The sequence below is a fragment of the Chelonoidis abingdonii genome, chromosome 3 (genome assembly GCF_003597395.2).
Source record: "Chelonoidis abingdonii isolate Lonesome George chromosome 3, CheloAbing_2.0, whole genome shotgun sequence".
Lineage (NCBI taxonomy): Eukaryota > Metazoa > Chordata > Testudines > Testudinidae > Chelonoidis > Chelonoidis abingdonii.
The window spans coordinates 46,755,549-46,774,114 of NC_133771.1; the positions used below are offsets into that span (position 1 = coordinate 46,755,549).

Here is an 18,566-nt window from a genome sequence, read left to right on the forward strand (position 1 = left end):
AGTCCTAAAAGAGCTGGATGAGGAGATCTCTGGCCCATTGATGTTAATTTTTAACAAATCTTGGGGTACCAGGCAAATACCAGAGAGTGGAAGAGTGCAAACGTTGTGCCAATGTACAAGAAGGGCAAGCGGGTTGACCCAGATAAATGTATGCCAATAGTTAGCCTGACATTATTCTGAGACAAAATGATGGAAAAGTTGATACAGGAGCCTGCCTTAAATTCAGTTCAATTGATAGAGAATTGGAGAATAGGAATATAATTAATGTCAGTTGACACGGATTTATGGAAAATAGGTCTTGTCAACCTTTATTTTATTCTTTGCTGAGATTACTGAGATTGGTTGATTAAGGGAACTACTTAAATGTAATAGACTTTTGTTAGCCATTTCATTTAGTATCACACAATGTTCTGATTAAAAAAATTAGCATTGTACAAGATCATTAAATAGATTAAAATCTAGCTAACTGATAGATCTCAGAAAGCAGTCCTTAGGGAATCATCATCTAATGGGGTTGTTTCTAGTGGGTTTCCATAGCAATTAGTTCCAGTCCTGATGCTATTCAACATTTTCATCAATCATCTGGAAGCATAAATCAGAGTTGATAGCAGATGATGCAAAGATTGATGGAGTGGTACCATAATGATGACAGGGCATTTACACAGAGCAATCTGGATCACTTGGTAAATTGGGCCTATTCAAACAAAATGTCTTAATACAGCCAAATGCAAAGTTATACCTCTAGGAATATGGAAAGTAGGCCATGCCTACAGATGGAAGGATTGTATCTTGGATAGCAGTGGGTCTGAAAAAGGTTTGCGGGTCCCAGTGGACAAACAAATCAACATGAGCTCCCCGTGTAATGTTATGGGAGAAAGGGCTAAATGTGATTGGGCCCAGTTCCTTTGTCCACATTTTAAAAAGAATATTGAAAAAAAGGTGCAGAAAAGAACCACAAATGTGATTTGAGGGCTGGAGAAAATGCCTTGCCGCAAGAGCTTAAAGATCTAAATCTGTTTAGCTTATCAAAAAGATCAAGAGGTGTTTTGATTGCATAAATACCTTCATAGGGAGAAAATACCAGGTACTAACGTGCTCTTTAGTCTAGCAGAAAAGGGCATAACAAGAAGCAATGGCTGGAAGCTGAAACCAGACAAATTCAAACTAGACGTTAAGAACAAATTTTTAACGTTATGACACACTGCCAAGGGAAATGGTGGATTCTCCATCTCTCTATGTCTTCAAGTCAAGACTGGATGCTTTTCTGGATGATATTCATTAGTCAAGCACAGGTTATTGGGCTCAGTGTAGGGGTAGCTGGGTGAAATCGTGTGTTCTGTGTAAGCCAGGAGGTCAGACTAGATGAGCTCATGGTCCTTTTTTTGCCTGAAATGCTATGAATTTATGGATCGCATCGGCATAAGGATCAGCCTGCCTGGATCCCATCGCAGGATTGAGTCTCAATTTAACAAATGTCTTTCTTATTTCAGGAGCAGTGTATGGACATTACTCACTGTTTGAAAATAGATTGTACACATGATGGTTCCTGATAGGATCTCTTTAGAGGTTATTTTAATTAATGGTGGTAACTGGCTGAGAAGTTCTATTGCTTATTATTCATTAAGTCTCTTTATTAATTGAAGTAATGAATGTAAATAATGAAGTAATGTTTTATTTCTTTTTTAGATTATAATCTATGGAGATTTGCCAAAAAATAAAGAAAATGTAGTATATTTATCAAATCATCAGTGCACAGGTTTGTATCTCATTTGTTTGCACTTTTTTTTCTTAAACTAAAAGGTAGAAAAGCAGAATTTTAAAGCTGTTGGGCATGCTATTTAAAGAGAAATATTTCAGATTTTTCAAGTATAATTTTAAGTATAACAGCGATATTAAATATAGACAGTAAATGTGTTTTAGCTAAATCTCTGTAGTATTTATGTAATCCATATTTTTAAGAACCATTTTAGCCACAAAGTAGGAGATTTTTTTTAACAGAAAGTCATAAACTGACCTTGAAAATGAATATTATAGCCACTTATTTCTTAGATTAATTTCTTAAAAGGAGGGTATCACAGAGTAACTCAGATTATTAGCGAATATGAGTCCAGACAGATACAATCTCCACATCAGAACCTGTGCTCTAAATTTCTTCTAGTGTTTCTGGACCTGAACCTGCAAAGTGTCTTTGCATATGATCCTACTTAGCACTGGGTGCAGCTAATGAGAGGCACTTGGCACCTTGCAAGGTTCAGCCCTATCCGAATTACCACCAAGTGTAAGTCATAACATTTAAACTCTAAAATCAGGATGCACCCAAGGAGTTTAGGAGGCAGCTAAATTCTGCAAGGAAAAACTCCTGAAATTATTTCCTCTCAAGCACCTTTCAGGATCAGGCCCTGAATACCTTAATTTCCATTGACTTCAGTGAAGACACTCAGCACCTTAGAGGAGTAAGACTTTTAGTCCAATCTACTATGCATTATAAGGTAGCTTGGTTTAGCTGTGCTTATCCAAGTTTCCTTATGTCTGGATTTCTCTACAGGGTAGACAGATACCACCTGTAACTCAAGGATCAAGGTTCAGTTACCTCCCTGCTAAACATTTGATTGGGTCTGTGCACCTCATCAAACAAAAGCTGTCGGAGTGAGAAATCCCACTGAAAATTACAGCTAAGAATTGGTACCTACAAACTTATGTGCTTTATGGCCCATTTGTTTTAGCTTTTCTCAGAAGATTTAGGTGTACAGTAGGCTGATATGTGAAGATGTTGGTATTTGATTTATGTGGTGCTTCTTGGTACAGGCGTGAACTGACAGTATTGCATTTTGTTTTTGTGACTTTAAAGGATTGGCTGGGTGCTCAGACCTTGAGTATGAGAGCTTTTAAGTTGTTATAAATTGAATGAAAAGAAATGTATTCATGAAACTGTCCACAGCATAGTGGCTGGGCAATGATCAACAGTAATGTTTCTATACCTAACTTGTTGATCATTGTCAACTCTGGATGAGTCTCACACATCATTTAAATTATATAGCACCCCCATTAGGCAAAAGCCCAGGAGAAAATAGTCTTGTGCTGGGCCCTGAAGATCAATGGAATCTGGCTTTGCCAACCTAGTGAGAGCAGCAAGTCCCAGAGCTAAGGGCCCTCCACTGGAGTGATGCCACTGTATTTCTTTTGATTGATTTGACAGTCTGTTTTTGTTTTAGATAAGTGTTTTGTGCTAATCATCATTGGTCTTTGCAGCTGATCTAAAGAGTAGCATTGAAGGACTCCAAAGGAGAAATCCATGGTGTCCTCAGAGGTAGGGGCTCATAAAGAAGAAAAAATTAAATGGCAAGGAAGTGAGGGAATCTCTCAAGCTTGAGTATGCACATACGAAGTAGGGAACCTTTCTGGCTTGGAGGAGAGGAAAGTATATTTTTCATACACGGTAGAGAAAACTAGTAACGTACACCAAAATTTCCTGATAAATTGAGTGCACCTGATGGCTCTTTATACTAGGAAATTGCAGAGTCACATGCCTAAATGCCACAAATTGGACTTTCAGTTCATCAGTGAAACTGGAAAACAGGCAAGACTCCTTTAAAATTTATTGACTGTAATGCTTAACATATTAAAATAAGATGATCGTCTTCAAATGTCTGCTTTCCATATTGTGGGACATGTAATATGGAAATGGATTCTGATGCCATATATTTCAGAAAGATGTAGTTTGTGTATGCACATGTGCATATACACAAGATGTGTGTCATTGAAGGTTATTGCAAGCAACATGCCTAATGCAAACCTTCAACAACAAAAAGACAAAAAGTTAAGTAACAGTACATACCATCTGTTCCTCCACCCAGAGAGAGATACCTCACCACTAGCACAACCACTGCATACCACAGGTAATGTATCTCAACTGTAACTCTGCCCCATAGGGAGTGCCCCTCTTTCAGTGACCACTTTCTGAAACGTCCACTACAGTTATCTTCATAAAGACCAGATATCTCCCACTATTACTTCTACACAGTTTTGAGAATCCACGTGAACTCAAGCTTTATAGAATACACATGTACTTAAATCAATGTGGCTACTTGCGTACATAAAGTTATGCTTGTGGAAGATCAGCCCTTTAATCTTTGCAGGTAATTGATGACAGAATTTCAAGTGTCACCAAGTTTTTGGATCTGGAACTAATTTTTTTTTTTTTTCCTTGTTAAAGATGTAGTGAAGTGCTGTCCATCAATGGGAAATAACTGTCTGGAAAGGAGTACTGCAGAAAAGAATCTGGGGGTTATAGTGGATCAAAGATTAAATAGGAGTCAACACTGTAATACCATTGTCAAAAAAAAAAATGGGGGGGTTCTGGGGGGACATCACTCTGGGATGTATTAGCAGAAGCATTGAAAGCAGGACACGAGAAGTAATTCTTTCACTCTGCTAAGCACTAATAAGGCCTCAACTGGAGTACTGTGTCCAGCTGTAGACACCACACTTCAGGAAAGATACAGACAAATTGGAGAAAGTCCAGAGAAGAGGAACAAAAAAGATTGAAGGTCTAGAAAACATGACCTATGAGGAAAGATTGAAAAAAATTGGGTTTAATCTGGAGAAGAAAAGACTGATGGGGGAGAACATGATAACAATCTTCAAGTACATAAAAGATTATAAAGAGGAGGGTGATAAATCGTTCTTATCCACTGAGGATAGGATGAAAAGTAGTGGACTTAAATTCCAGCAAGAGAGATTTAGGTTAAATTTTAGGAAAAAAATACTTAGGGGGTTGTGGAATCTTTGTCATTGGAGATTTTTAAGAACAGGTTAGACAGACACCTGTCAGAGACAGTCTAAACCAGAGGTGGGCAAACTACAGCCTGCGGGCCCCTCCTGCCCGGCCCCTGAGCTCCTGGCCTGGGAGGCTAGCCCCTGGCCCTTCCCCTGCAGTTCCCCCCTCCCCCGCAACCTCAGCTCGCTCCACCGCTGGCACAATGCTCTGGGCAGCAAGGCTGCGAGCTCCTGGGGGAGTGCAACTGCAGAGCCGGGGCCTGATCTGGTGCTCTGTGCTGCGTGGTGGCGTGGCTGGCTCCAGCCTGGTGGTGCGGCTGTAGCACCACCAGCCACCGGTGCTCCAGGCAGCGCGGTAAGGGGACAGGGAGTGGGGAGGTTGGAAGGAGGGCAGGGGAGTTAGGGGTTGGGGGTGGAGATGTGGATAGGGGTCGGGCAGTCAGAGGGCAGGGAACGGGGGTTAAATGGGGGCAGGGGTCGCCAGGGGGCAGTCAGGAAGGAGAGGGGGGATTGGATGGGGCAGTGGGGGGCAGTTAGGGGCAGGGGTTCTGGGGAGGTCAGGGGACAGGGAGAAGGGGTGGTTGGATGGGGCAGCGGTCCTGGAGAGGGCAGTCAGGAATGAGAGGAAGGGTTGGACGAGATGGCAGGGGGCAGTCAGTTGTGGGGTTCCGAGGGCTGTCAGGGGACAGGGAACAGCAGGGTTGGATGGGGCAGGAGTCTGGGGGAGGGGGGACATCACAGTACGAGAAGCAGGAAGAGTTGGATAGGGGGCAGAGCTGGGCCATGCCTGGCTGTTTGAGGAGGCACAGCCTCCGCTAACCAACCCTCCATACAATTTTGGAAACCTGATGTGGCCCTCAGGCCAAAAAGTTTGTCCGGCCTTGTCTAGACAATCCTTAGTTCTGCCTCAGTGCATGGGAATGGACTAGATGATCTGTCAAGATTCTTTCCAGTCCTACATTTCTGTGATTCTATGAAACTAAAAAAAAACCAAAAAAAAAAAAACCCAACAGCCACCTCTTGGAATGGAATATTTAAAGTTATGAATGAACAGGAGTAATTAACGTGTCGGGAAAAGTTGACAAGGAAGTAACAAATAAACATGCTTCTGGGAAGATTTCTTAGTATTGTCATTGAAAAATATCAGTCATCTTGAGTTGCTTTTTTCCTCTCATGAGATTTCTGTTATGAACATCAGAAGCATAATTACTGTTTCAGAAGCACTTTAGTTCTATCCTGTGTACAAAATGTTTTTTGTTTCCTCAGGAATATTTGAGGCCCAGTTTGACTAAAGAGTTCTGGGTTTTTGTCTTTGCAGTTGACTGGATTGTTGCAGACATGTTGGCAATCAGACAGAATGCTCTTGGGCATGTCCGATACGTTTTGAAAGATGGGTTAAAATGGCTTCCCTTGTATGGGTGGTATTTTTCTCAGGTAACTCCCGTTTGTTTGTTCTTTTTCCTACTGTTTGCACGTGTAGCATACAATTTATTATCTTCTTTCCTGTCTATTTCTAGCTGTCTACTTGTTCAAAATGAACAGCAGTGAGTCAGAATGTTATTGGTGTGCTTTTATTTTAACAAGAAAATTGATTGGTCTCATTCAGAGGGGTGAACATTGGAACATCTGGCTAACATTGATATGAAAGACAGCTGTTTATCAGAGGATTGACTCAGCTTTTTTAACTAATATTTCTTAATTAATCTTTCTAATTAACAAAATACTGTGTTTTAGAGTAATATCAGAATTAAAATCATGTGGCAGAATTTAGAGGTGGTGTCTAATTTGGGGTCCTTTATGCTTGTTCTCTCTTTCAGATATTTACATATGTGTGCTTGTCAGTGTATAAGAGCCAGATTTTCCTTTCATCCTTCTGTAAATTGGGGATAATGTCATTGAAGACTGTGGAGTAATACTGATGTAAAACCAGTAAGAGAGGAGAACTGGGAGAATACTCTCTCAATCGTTTTGTCAAGAAAGGTTGAAGTTTGCCTTCATTGCTATTGCCACTACAGAATGGTCAGGGTTGCCTTAACCTGCAGATGTCATGAGATCTGCACAGATCTCATTACACCAATAACGGACTAGTGCTTCTGTACAATTGTCTAGGCCAACCTCTGCCGCATGACAACATGGCTCCTTTAGTACAGCAGAACCTCAGAGTTACAAACACCTTGGGAACGGAGGTTGTTTGTAACTCTGAAATGTGCACAACTCTGAAGAAAACGTTATGGTTGTTCCTTCATAAGTTTACAACTGAACGTTGACTCAATACAGCATTGAAATTTTACTATGAAGAAGAAAAATGCTGCTTTTAACCATCTTAATGTAAATGAAACAAGCACAGAAACAGTTTCCTTACCCATCTCCATAGCTTTGGAGAAGTAGTTGTAGAGATGGTTTACTCAAATTCAGTGCTGCATGGAGCAAGCATCAAACACCCTGTGAATATGGAGGAGAGCATGCCGCAGAAGGTATCTGCTTCCTTACTCCTCTCAACTCAGTACACACAGAGCCCAAATCCTATGGTGCTCCAGGGAAGGGGCTTCTAGTGAGAAGAACAGGGGAGAATGTGCTATGGAGACAATGACCCTTCCTTCTCTGTTCCCTTCCCTACCCACTTGAACCCCCAAACCAAAGTGACAGTTTCTGATGCTCTTTTATTTCTCCTCTGGCATGGATTAGCAGAGTGCAAGAAGAGAATATGATCTGTGGAAAGAGCACTACTATTGCCCTTGCATCTAGTCACTATGTCTCTGGTGGTCTAATTCTGCTTTTATTATAATGCTAACAATTTAGATTCTCTATTGCATCCACTATCACTTGGTGTCCAAAGTTGTTTTTGTAATTTTCCGAAATCTTGCAATGGCTCTCTGGAATATTCTGTGTTCAACTTTCTGACTACTATACTGATTGTTAATAAACTGTTCCTCTGGAAGTTAGTGTGAATGTAGGCTACACTTTTATACAGAACATAGTTATTAACTTAAACCTGTGTAGTTTTGTGTGCCCCACAACAAATTTCACACTATTAAAGACATTAAACATAGATGGATATATTACTAATCCAGGGACACAAATGGAAGACTGTTTACAGACACTAGTGTTGTGTGTATTTAAGAAAATGTATTTAAATTACTGAAAAAGGATACATCAGGACTGAAGTGCAAGCTAACAAATATTTTTTTGTCTTTATCACACCAAACACTGCGAAAACATAAAACACTTCCTCTTCTTCCTGTTGATGCTCTGTCAGTGATGTCACTCACACTCCACTAAAACTTTCCAGTGATATGTACTTACAGAATACTCACGGAATTTATATTCCCTACTTCAGGTAAACATCCCAAAATACACACATTTTGCCTAACTAGTTGTGCAGAATTCAGGCGCTAAGGAAACATATTTGTAAACATAGTTCATTGTTGATCTAGAAACATGTTTTAAAGTACAGAGGGGAAAAACTGAAAATATAGACAGTGTGCTTATGGACTTCCAGACATCTGTTTTGAGCCTACACATATATTTTGATATTATTCAAAAGCAAATACAGTAGAAATTCAGTATAAATTAGGAAACTGGATCCATAGATGATTTCATAGCTAACAAATTCCGTTTTTTTGAATATATATTTCTAATGGTATCAAAGAAAGAAGCTCCTTACATTCATCTGCTATGGCACAGGATTGTTCTATTAGCTAAAAATATAATAGCTGTGTATCTAAAGTTGGCTTTAATATTTTTGTGTGCATCTGCAGAACAGTTTCTGACCAGTCCTTCTCCACTAAAATGCAACCATGCTGGATAAGAGGTCAGCATAGAATTCTGGGGAAAATTAAGCAAAAAATATGATATAATCTTTTTCTATGCTTCCTTCTAGTCTCCTACTAGCCATCACTGCTTGTCTGGGTAAGTAGCCATGCCTCAACTGGCTATTAGCCTGTGGTAGTTTTGTGATTCCCTTCTGAGGTGGAGTGACAGAACAAGTGGTGAGCAGTTAATGCACCATTGAATTTATGCTCTGCTTTGATGCTATTTTTTGAAGAGCAATATGCTAACTGTGGCTCTCACTCTTCAAACAGAATATCATTGCTAATACTAGGTGGGCTTTTGCAACCCACAAAGCTCATTTGGGCAAGTCCATCCTCAGTTTAGCCAGCGTCTAAAAAGATAGACAAATTATATAAATATTTACCCTAAGAGGATTTTTCAGACTCTTTGGTAATAGAAGCTGCTGTTCAGAGACCTAAGGGTGGATTAGTACACACTGTTTACTCAGATAAAAATAAAGAAAATGAATATATTGGGAAAAGGTCTTCTCATCTTTCACATTAAGTTAAATTCCATGAATTACCAAGACACAATGCGCTAACAATACCATCTTTGGAAGAAAATGTCAGTGTTTATTGACTTGCTCCTGAATGAACAGAGGAAACTTGCACGTGCTATCACAACAGAAGGTCTCCAAGTAGCATGACATGCCTTGATAGCATCTGTTGACTTCAGATGCAGAAGCTTGAGCTGTAGCTACTACAGTTTCTATCAGAAGGTATGCTTGGCTTAAATTTTTGGGACTGCCTCTACAGAGCTAAAGTGGAGGATCTTGCTTTTAAAGGAGGAGGACCATTGGGTACCACCGCTGATGAGTTTCTGTAAAAGATGGAAAATAGATACACTGCCAGTTACTTGGGCATCTATCAACACCACAGGAAAAGGCCACAAGTACTAGGTTTTAAGTTCCAAAAACAACACTACCCTTGATTGTCTTCTCACCTTATTCAAAGGAGACAGTAATATCACCAGCAATAGCCTCCTTGGCAGTTTTTCTCAACCAAAGAGCTTCAAACTGAGATCAAGAGGGAATCAGTCATCTTGAGTAGCTATGTTATTGGGCAGTATGTCAACTTTGTGACCTAAGGCCCGAGAGCTCTGATCCAGTCTTAATCCAGGTTCACTCCCCTCCATTTGGAGACTGGCTATAACATTTTTTTCCACTGTTGGACTTTTATAACCATGGATAAGGTAATGATTTTTTTCACGGAGCTCGCAGAAGTCACAGAAACCATGACTTCCAGCAACCTCCATGAATTCAACCATGGCAGCCAGGCGCAGCAGGGTCCCCCACTGTCACAGTTAGCGGGGGGCACTCCTGCAGCTTCCTTGTGGCAGGGAGCCCCCGACAGCTTCAGGCTGCCATGGGAGGCAGGAGCTCCTGCCATTGCAGGTGGTGGGGGGACCACACCGTAAAATCAACCAGAGCTGGGAGCAGGCTCCTGCAGTGACCAGCCTCTGCAGTCAGTGTGGGGACCCCGCAGCTGAGCTCCCCATTTTGTCATGGATATTTTTAGTAAATGTCACAGACAGGTCACAGGCTTCCATAAATTTTTCTTTATTGCTCATGACCTGCCTGTGACTTTTACTAAAAATATCCATGACAAAATCTTAGCCTTACCTATGGACAAGTGGATTTTAGAGATTGTCCACAGAAGATATCCAGTACAATTAAAAAAAAAAAAAAATCCATCCTTCCAATCACAGTCTCCTTCCCTTTCACAGGAACCTGCTGAGATCAGAGATTCTAGCTCTAGGAATAAGGAGGAGGTAATATGTACTGCACCTAATAGAATCTGCATCACTCAATCCTTGAGATTGTACTTCTAAAAAAAAAAAGTTTAAAATCTAGTTTAAAATAAACCTGCACGCTTATATAACAGTAAAAGTGAATAAAATAATAGTGCTTTACAATGACATAATACCATTCACTTGAGAACCACAAAAGGCTTTGTAAACGTGAGTCGTATCAGTCTCACGATCCTGCTATGAAGTAGATGGCCCTCATGCTCCATGACTTCCACTGGTTGCCTAGAGGGATCAGGAAGGAATTTTTTCTGCAGTACACAATTGGCTAGTTGTAGTATAAGTTTATTTATTTAGCCTTCCTCTGAAGCAGAGACTGGCCACAGCAGGAGACAGGATAACAGATGGTTTGGACTAGTGCTCTGAGGTGGTACAGAGAATTCTTTTTCTATATGTTGGACTGGTGTGTCTTGCTCACGTGCTCAGGGTTATAACAGGTTGCCAGATTTCGGGTTGGGAAACAACTTCCCCATGTCAGATTGGCTGGGACCCTGGGGTTTTGGGGGAGGAAGGGTTAAGTTGGTTTTTGCCTTCCTTTGAAGCAGTGGACATGGTTCATATGCTGGGATCATCTGGGCATCCATCACCTAACCAGGTCCTTGCTATTGCAGAAGTCTTGGGTATTCATGGCACTTTGGTCTCTCTCAATCTCTCCCCATGACACAAAAAAAAGGTGGAAGCCTTTGCCTTACATTAAACCTCAAGAAGCTCAATACTTTCATCAAGACATCTTGTTTCTGTATGCTATCCTAGCCTCTATCATACCCTCCCTTTGAAAGATTGGCTTGCAGTTCGTGATTTAAAGGATAAGGATTTACATATTTCCTCTTGTTCTTATTGCAAATACCTTAGTTTCATAGTGGGAGAGGACTACTTCCAGTACAGGATCCTTCCATTTAGACTTTATGCTGCCCCCATAGTATTCTCAAAATATCTATCAGCAGTGGCAGCTCACCTAAGAAGAAAGGGAATTCTCTTGTACCCTTATTTGGAGGATTGACTAATAAAAGTGTCATTAAAGGAATTATCTTTGTAATGCTCTCCTCTGCACATGTACTCTCTTCAGAAGTATGGTTTCATGATAAACCCTAAGAAGTCACTCTAACAAATCAGTTGTGAAATCTTATCTCTGTTAGACTCTGAAATAAGCAGAGTGCTGCTTCCTCAAGAGAGGTCCCTGAATGTAAAATCAGCAGTAGAAACTTGGCACTCTCAAAGGATGGTGATCTGTCTCAAGTTGATGGGACTCTTTAACTTCAACAATATATGCATGTCTCAAAATAAGAACTTTACAGCACTGGCTGTCAGCCAACTACAGACAAAGTACAGACAGATGAATCAAAAGCTTTCCATTCCAAAGAAAGTGCTAATATCTCTAGATTAGCAAGGTCAACCTTATGATGTCCTCAAAGGGGTACCATTCAGTCCTCTTCCATTCAGAACAGATACTGAATAATCCAACATAGAATGGTATGCTCACTGCTGCAGGTTGACAGTCCAGGAACATTAGAATTCCTTCCCAAAGAACATTACATTAAATTACATTAAAACCTTATGGAGCTTACAGAGCAATTTGTTGGGCATTTAAAAACATTCTAACCTCATGTCCAGCACAAAGTTGTTCAGGTGCTTATGGACAGCATCTCTAATATTTTATATAAACAAGCAGGAAGGTGCCCATTCTTAATTTTGCAGTGAGGCAATGGGAATGATGCCCTCTCCTCAACATGTGGCTATGCATCTGACAGGGAAAAACAGCAATCTGGAAGACCAGCTAAGTAGAATCATGATAATCACTGGTGAGCGGTCACCAAAAACTTCAGTGATACAGGAAACCTTCACGTGCTACGGACACCCATAGACAGACTTCTTTACAATGAAAGAAAATGCAAAATGTCAGAAGTTTTGTTCGAGAGCAAAGACAGACAGACATTTAATTTCAAATGTGTTCCTCAGATCATAGAGCCAAAGTCTCCAATATGTCTTTCCTCCTATTATGTCTAATTACAGAGTGCTGGTGGGGGGAACATAAAAAAGATAATTTTAATAGTGCTCATTTGACCCAATTGTTCACAGATTTACTACACATCTCAGAAGGGACGTACAGAACGCTGCCTGTCATTCCAGATTCGCTTACTCAACAGGATGGTTGAGTCTGCCATTCAGACACAAACTCTGTTCACCTTATTTAGGTTTCTAGCAAAACTGAATTTATTGCCTATCTTGTTCCACTTCTGTTCAGGCTATATTAGGGAGCTCTGGAAAAAATTACATTTTAAAATGGAAAAGGTTCACAGTGTGGGCAGAGGATGATGATAATGATCCCATCTCACAGCCTCAACCTAATGTATACCTGAGTACTTCCTCCAGCTCAAAATAGCAGACCTATCACTCTCTTCAATTTAAGGTTCTTTTATTAGCCTTGTCCGCCTTCCATTCTCTCAATGATAATAAATTGGTGTTTGCTCATGAGACATTTACCATTCTATTGAAAATCCAGCATCCTCTTGGGATCTTAATTTAGTTTTCGTATATTTAGGCCCGGTCTACACTGGGGGCTGGGAGGGGAGGGCGTGTCGATATAAGTTACGCAACTTCAGCTACAAGAATAACATAGCTGAAGTCAACGTATCTTAGTTTGACTTACCTCCCGTCCTCACGGCACATGATCGACGCCCGCGGCTTCCCCTTCGACTTCACTTCTGCTTCTCGCCCTGATGGAGTTCCGGAGTCAACGTGTAGACGAGACGCAATAAATCGATCCTTGATAGATCAATCGCTGTCCGGCGGGTAGTGTGGACATACTCTATATGAAACATCTATTTGAGACTATAAGAGAATGTTCTTTACTTACACATTTAAACTCTCAAAGATTTTTATTGAAAAAATCTATGCAAGTAGTATAGTACAGTACTTAGAAAAAGCAGTAAATGCAGCAATGATGAAAAGATGATTTGGTAAGATAACATTTTAATTTTGAACATGCAAAAAGATTATTTATAACAACGAGGAATTTATTTTTGAGGCAAATTTTATTTATATCCTCTTTTATCTTTTTTGCTTTAGTTGTGTTTCTCTCTTTTCAAACTTAATAGTGCAATCAGTCTCTCAGTTTTAAAATGTTAATAGTAATATGTCTGGAACAAGCTATAAAACTAATCTTTTCCAGGAAATGGTTTAGTTTTTCATAAGGTTTCCCAGTGAAAATGCTATTATTGTGAAGAATCTTTTGCCTTCTAGAACAAGTAGTTATTTTAATTTATCTGAGTATCATCAGTATCGTTCTCTGCAATTACCGGACTTCCTTTTATTTGTGAAAGTGTATAATAGTGTGATATGGTCAGTGCTGCTTGTTACTACATACACACATACATACATGTATCTACAATACGATACCTATTACTTGTCTTCAGTATTTGTCTTCTGTTGCTATTTACAGCATGACACCCAGATTTGAAAATTCTGATCTGCAAATACTTATGCAGATGAATAACTTTACTCAATATGAGGAGTCCTATTAATCTCAGTGGTACTACTTGCATTAATAAAGTTACCTCTGTGTGTGTATTTGTGGGAATAGACCCTCGTGTCAGTTCCAGTGTTGTGTTCTCATTCAGTAACATTGTTAAACAAGACAGGTCAGGTCAGTGGTGAGCTGGAGCCAGTTCGCACTGGTTCATGCGAACCGGTTGTTAAAATTTAGAAGCCGGTTTAGAATCGGTTGTTAAAGGGGTGGGCAAACTCCAGCCCGCGGGACCATCCTCTCTGGCCCGCCTGAGCTCCCAGCTGGGGAGGCTCCTCTGTCCCCTCCCCGCCTTCCCCCCCTCTCACAGAGCCTGGTGCCAGCGCTCTGGACCGCTCCTGGGAAGCTCTGCAGCTCCTGTCACTTTGAGCGGCAAGGTAAGAGGGTGGGGCTTCAAGCTCCAGCAGGCCGCGTGGCATCCATACATGCTGCCCTGAGCCGCATGATGAGGGGGCTGGGCCGAGGAGAGGTTGGATAAGGGGCAGGGAGCGGTTGGAGGGGGCAGAGGTTCTGGGGGAGCGGTCGGGATGGGGAACAGGGAGGGGGTTGGGTAAGCGTTGGAGTTCTGGGGGTCTGTCGGGGTGGTGATGATTGGGGTTGGGGCAGTCAGGAGACAGGGAGCGGGCAAGGTGGGTAGGAAGTGGGATCCTGGGGGGGAAGTTGGGGTGGGAGGGGTCTCGGGAAGGAGTGGTCAGGGGACAAGGAGCAGGGAGGGTTGATGGGTTGTGGGTTCTGAGGGGGAGTCGCGTGCAGGATGTGGGTGGGCATCGGATGAGGATGGGGATAGGCTGTTTTGGGAGGCACTGGATGGTTTCCTACCGGGTCTTCAGCGGCACATTCTTCACTCGCTCCGGGTCTTCGGCGGCACTGAAGGACCTGCTGCTGACATGCCACCAAAGACTCAGAGTGTGTGAAGAAAGTGCCACCAAAGAACTAGTAGGAAACTGGTTCCTAAGATTTTGGTAGCTCATCACTGGGTCAAGTGCTTTCTAATTATTTGTGTGGACATTGTGATCTACATGTAGAACACTTCTTATATATAACTTTGTTAAAGAGTACGTATTGCTTATGCAAATGTAAAATGGTGTGTCCATCCTGAGAGACAATGTTCTCTGCTATGCAGGTGTGACAGTGTACCCCATAAGGCTTTATGGGGGGTGCTTACAAAGGTATATATGATATAACTGGAATAGAGTTTTGCTACATATGCCATGTAACATATCTATGTAAAGGTTATGATCTACTGGTTATGTTCATCCTAGTTGTATACAGGCACCATTTGTGTGTTCAGAGTTATGAACATTGGCTGTATAATTGCTTGGTCACTTTTTGGGAAAGGAATGTGCTCAGTCAGGAAGCATTTAACAAATAAAAGAGCTTGGAAGACTCCAATCCGCATAAGAAGTCTACATGAGGACATTCAAGGGAGCATGTGGGTAATGGCTGCTCCCTGCAAGTCCTGAGTCATGCATGTGCAGGTGACTTGCCCATGTTCTTCCAAATCTCCATTTTGTGACTGGATTCTATACAGGGTGAGGAGAGGGTCTCCACCCACAAGAGAGAGTCTATTTAAATCCCTGGGAGACCCCCTCCATGGGTTCTTCAGATGGCTAAAGAAGGAGCCTCTCCACCCCCCCAGGATATTGACAGGAAGCTGAAACAAAGGACAGTGTGCAAGGGGTGTGAGTGATTGCTGGACCCAGGCTAAAAGGAGATTAGCCTGTAAAAGGGAGCATTCTGTAATTGATGAGGATCTTATCTGTATTCAGTTTGATTAGACATAGATTTGTGCATTTTATTTTATTTTGCTTGATGACTTACTTTGTTCTGTCTGTTACTACTTGGAACCACTTAAATCCTACTTTCTGTATTTAATAAAATCACTATTTTTATTTATTAGTTAACTCAGAGTATGTATTAATACCTGGGGGAGCAAACAGCTGTGCGTATCTCTCTATCAGTGTTATAGAGGACGAACAATTTATGAGTTTACCGTGCATAAGCTTTATACAGGGTAAAACGGATTTATTTGAGTTTAGATCCCATTGGGAATTGGGCATCTGGGTGCTAAAGACAAGCATACTTCTGTGAGCTGTTTTCAGGTAAACCTGCAGCTTTGGGGCAGGTAATTCAGATTCTGGGTCTTTGTTGAAGTAGACAAGAATGTCTGGCTCAGTAGGACAGGGTGCTGAAGTCCTAAGCTGGCAGGGAAAACAGGGATAGAAGTAGTCTTGGCACATCAGTTGGCACTCCCAAGGGGGTTTCTGTGATCCAACCCGTCACAGCAGGCTGCTAATTTTATCTCAATAGATGCTTCTAAAGACCTGTCACCATAATATCTAAAATTGTTTCTATCCAAATTCAAACATCTGTTTTTTCATCAAATGTAGTATGTGATAAATACTAAATACTTTTTATTTTTAAATGTTTATGTCCTAGCATGGAGGAATCTATGTAAAACGAAGTGCCAGATTTAATGAAAAAGAAATGAGAAACAAGCTGCAGGCCCAGGTGAAAGCTGAGACTCCAGTAAGATTATACTTTTTTCTCTTTATTATTATTTTTAAATAATCAGTCTTTGTAACTGGAATTACAATTACAAAAATCAGAGGCATTAGAAATAACTAGTATCTGTAAATTACAAGACAAGCAAGCATGTGCATGTTTTCTTTAGGTATTTTCACTGATTATTTGTAGAGCTACCATTACAGCAGCTGAGTTTCTTTCCAGAAACAGCCAATTTCACTGTTCCCTATATTTTAAAATAGCATCTTGCTTACTGTAGTAATGCCTGTCAGACTGATTTTTTTTTTAACTATATATCAAATTAGTTTGATCTTTTGAAAGTCAAGAAACATTCTTTATAAAATGTTAATTAATCAGCTATCAGGATGATTAATCATTTTTAATGTGAGTGACATTTTAAAACTGAATAACTTTGTCTGCTACAGGGAAAATCTCTTGATAATCTTCTATTTGAAGAACAACTGTTATTGCCAAGTGACTTTTCTCATGACTCCCTCTATGGTCCGTGGTTCACTGGTTGGAATCACTATGCTTTCATTTGTATTAGTTACTGTACATTAATATGTTGTGTTTTCCCCCTTGTTGGCTTGGTGCATTATAACCTACTTGGTAACACTTGAGATATCTCAGTTGATCAGCTCTGCTTTAAATTATATGAAAAAGGAATCCTACAAAAAGTGGAAACGGACAGTTTGCTAAGGATGAGAACAAAAGATAGTACAGTATATAGGGACAAAATCAGATAGGCTAAGGCACAAAATGGGTTACACCTACCAAGGAACATAGAAAGGCATTAAGAAGAAGTTCTATAAGTACAGTAGGAGCAAGAGAAAGACAAAGGAAAGGGTAGGTCCTCTACTTAGCAGGGAAGGAGAGCTAAGGATGGATGACATCAAGAAGTATGAACGGTTTAATGTTTATTTTACTTCAGTCTTCACTAAAATAGTTAATTGTGTCCAGATATTGAACACAATCTTAATATTTACATAAGTTAAGCCTGGTCTATACTTAAAAGTTAGGTCAACATAGCTGCATCCAGTCAGGAATGTGAAAATCTACATCCCTGACCCAGATAGCTATGCCAAGCAAACCCCCAGGATAGACACAGTTATGTCAACGGAATAATGCTTCTGTCAACATAGCTACCATCATTTAGGAAGATGATGTTTGTACACTGATGGCAAAGACCCCTACCATTGATGTAGGCTGCATCTACTCTAACAGAGTTTTTCTGCCATAACTACAGCGATGTGGCTGTGCCAGTTTAGTCTCTGTAGTGTAGGCATACTTCCAAACGTATTCAAGTTGATGGAATTCCCATTTGGGTACTTAAGGAACTAGCTGAAGCACTATCAGAATTACTAGCTATTATCTTCGAGAACTCATGAAGGATGGGTAGGATTGGAAAAGAACAAACATATTACCTATCTTTAAAGAAGGGAACAAAAGGACCCAGGGAATTATAAACCAGTTCACCTAACTTCGGTTCCTGAAAGGATACTGGAACAAATTAGTAAACAATCAGTTTGAAAGCATCTGAAGGATTATAGGGCTATAAGTAATAGCCAACATAGATTTGTCAAGAACAGATCATGCCAAACCAATCTAATTTTCTTTCTTGACAGGGTTACTGCCTAGTGGATAGGGGAGAAGCAGTAGACACTGTATATCTTGGTTTTAATAAGACTTTTGACGGAGTCCCACATGACATTCTCATAAGCCATCTAAAGAAATAAGTCTGTCCTGTGTCCAGTACTATTCAATATTTTCATTAATGACTTGGATAATGAAGTGGAGAATGTGAAAATAAATCCAAACTTTGTGGGTTTGTAAGTGCTATGGAAGACATGCAAAATACTATACTTGGGAAGGAAAAATCAAATGCACAACTACAAAATGGGGAATAAATGGGCAAGGCAGTAGTATTGCTGAAAAGGATCTGCATATTATGGCGGATCACACGTTGAGTACGGGTCAAGAAAGTGATGCATTTTGAAAAAGAATGGTGATCAGCTGTTCTCCATGTCCACTGAAGGCAGGACAAGAAATAATCAGCTTAATCTGCAGCAAGGGAGATTTAGGTTAGATGTTAGGAAAATCTTTC

The 18,566-nt window shown here is 40.6% G+C and overlaps 1 protein-coding gene across 3 annotated transcripts in view; it reads left to right on the forward strand.

Moving 5' to 3' along the window:
- AGPAT5 (1-acylglycerol-3-phosphate O-acyltransferase 5) overlaps positions 1-18,566 on the forward strand; it is a 119,253-nt gene that overhangs the window by 30,007 nt on the left and 70,680 nt on the right. For 2 of the 3 annotated variants that reach the window (XM_032772575.2, XM_075063717.1), the window contains exons 2-4: positions 1,687-1,756; positions 6,095-6,210; positions 16,376-16,465. In XM_032772575.2, coding sequence (XP_032628466.1) covers positions 1,687-1,756; positions 6,095-6,210; positions 16,376-16,465 — 276 coding nt within the window. The remainder of the gene's footprint in view (positions 1-1,686; positions 1,757-6,094; positions 6,211-16,375; positions 16,466-18,566) is intronic. The other variant, XM_032772584.2, reaches the window with a different exon arrangement.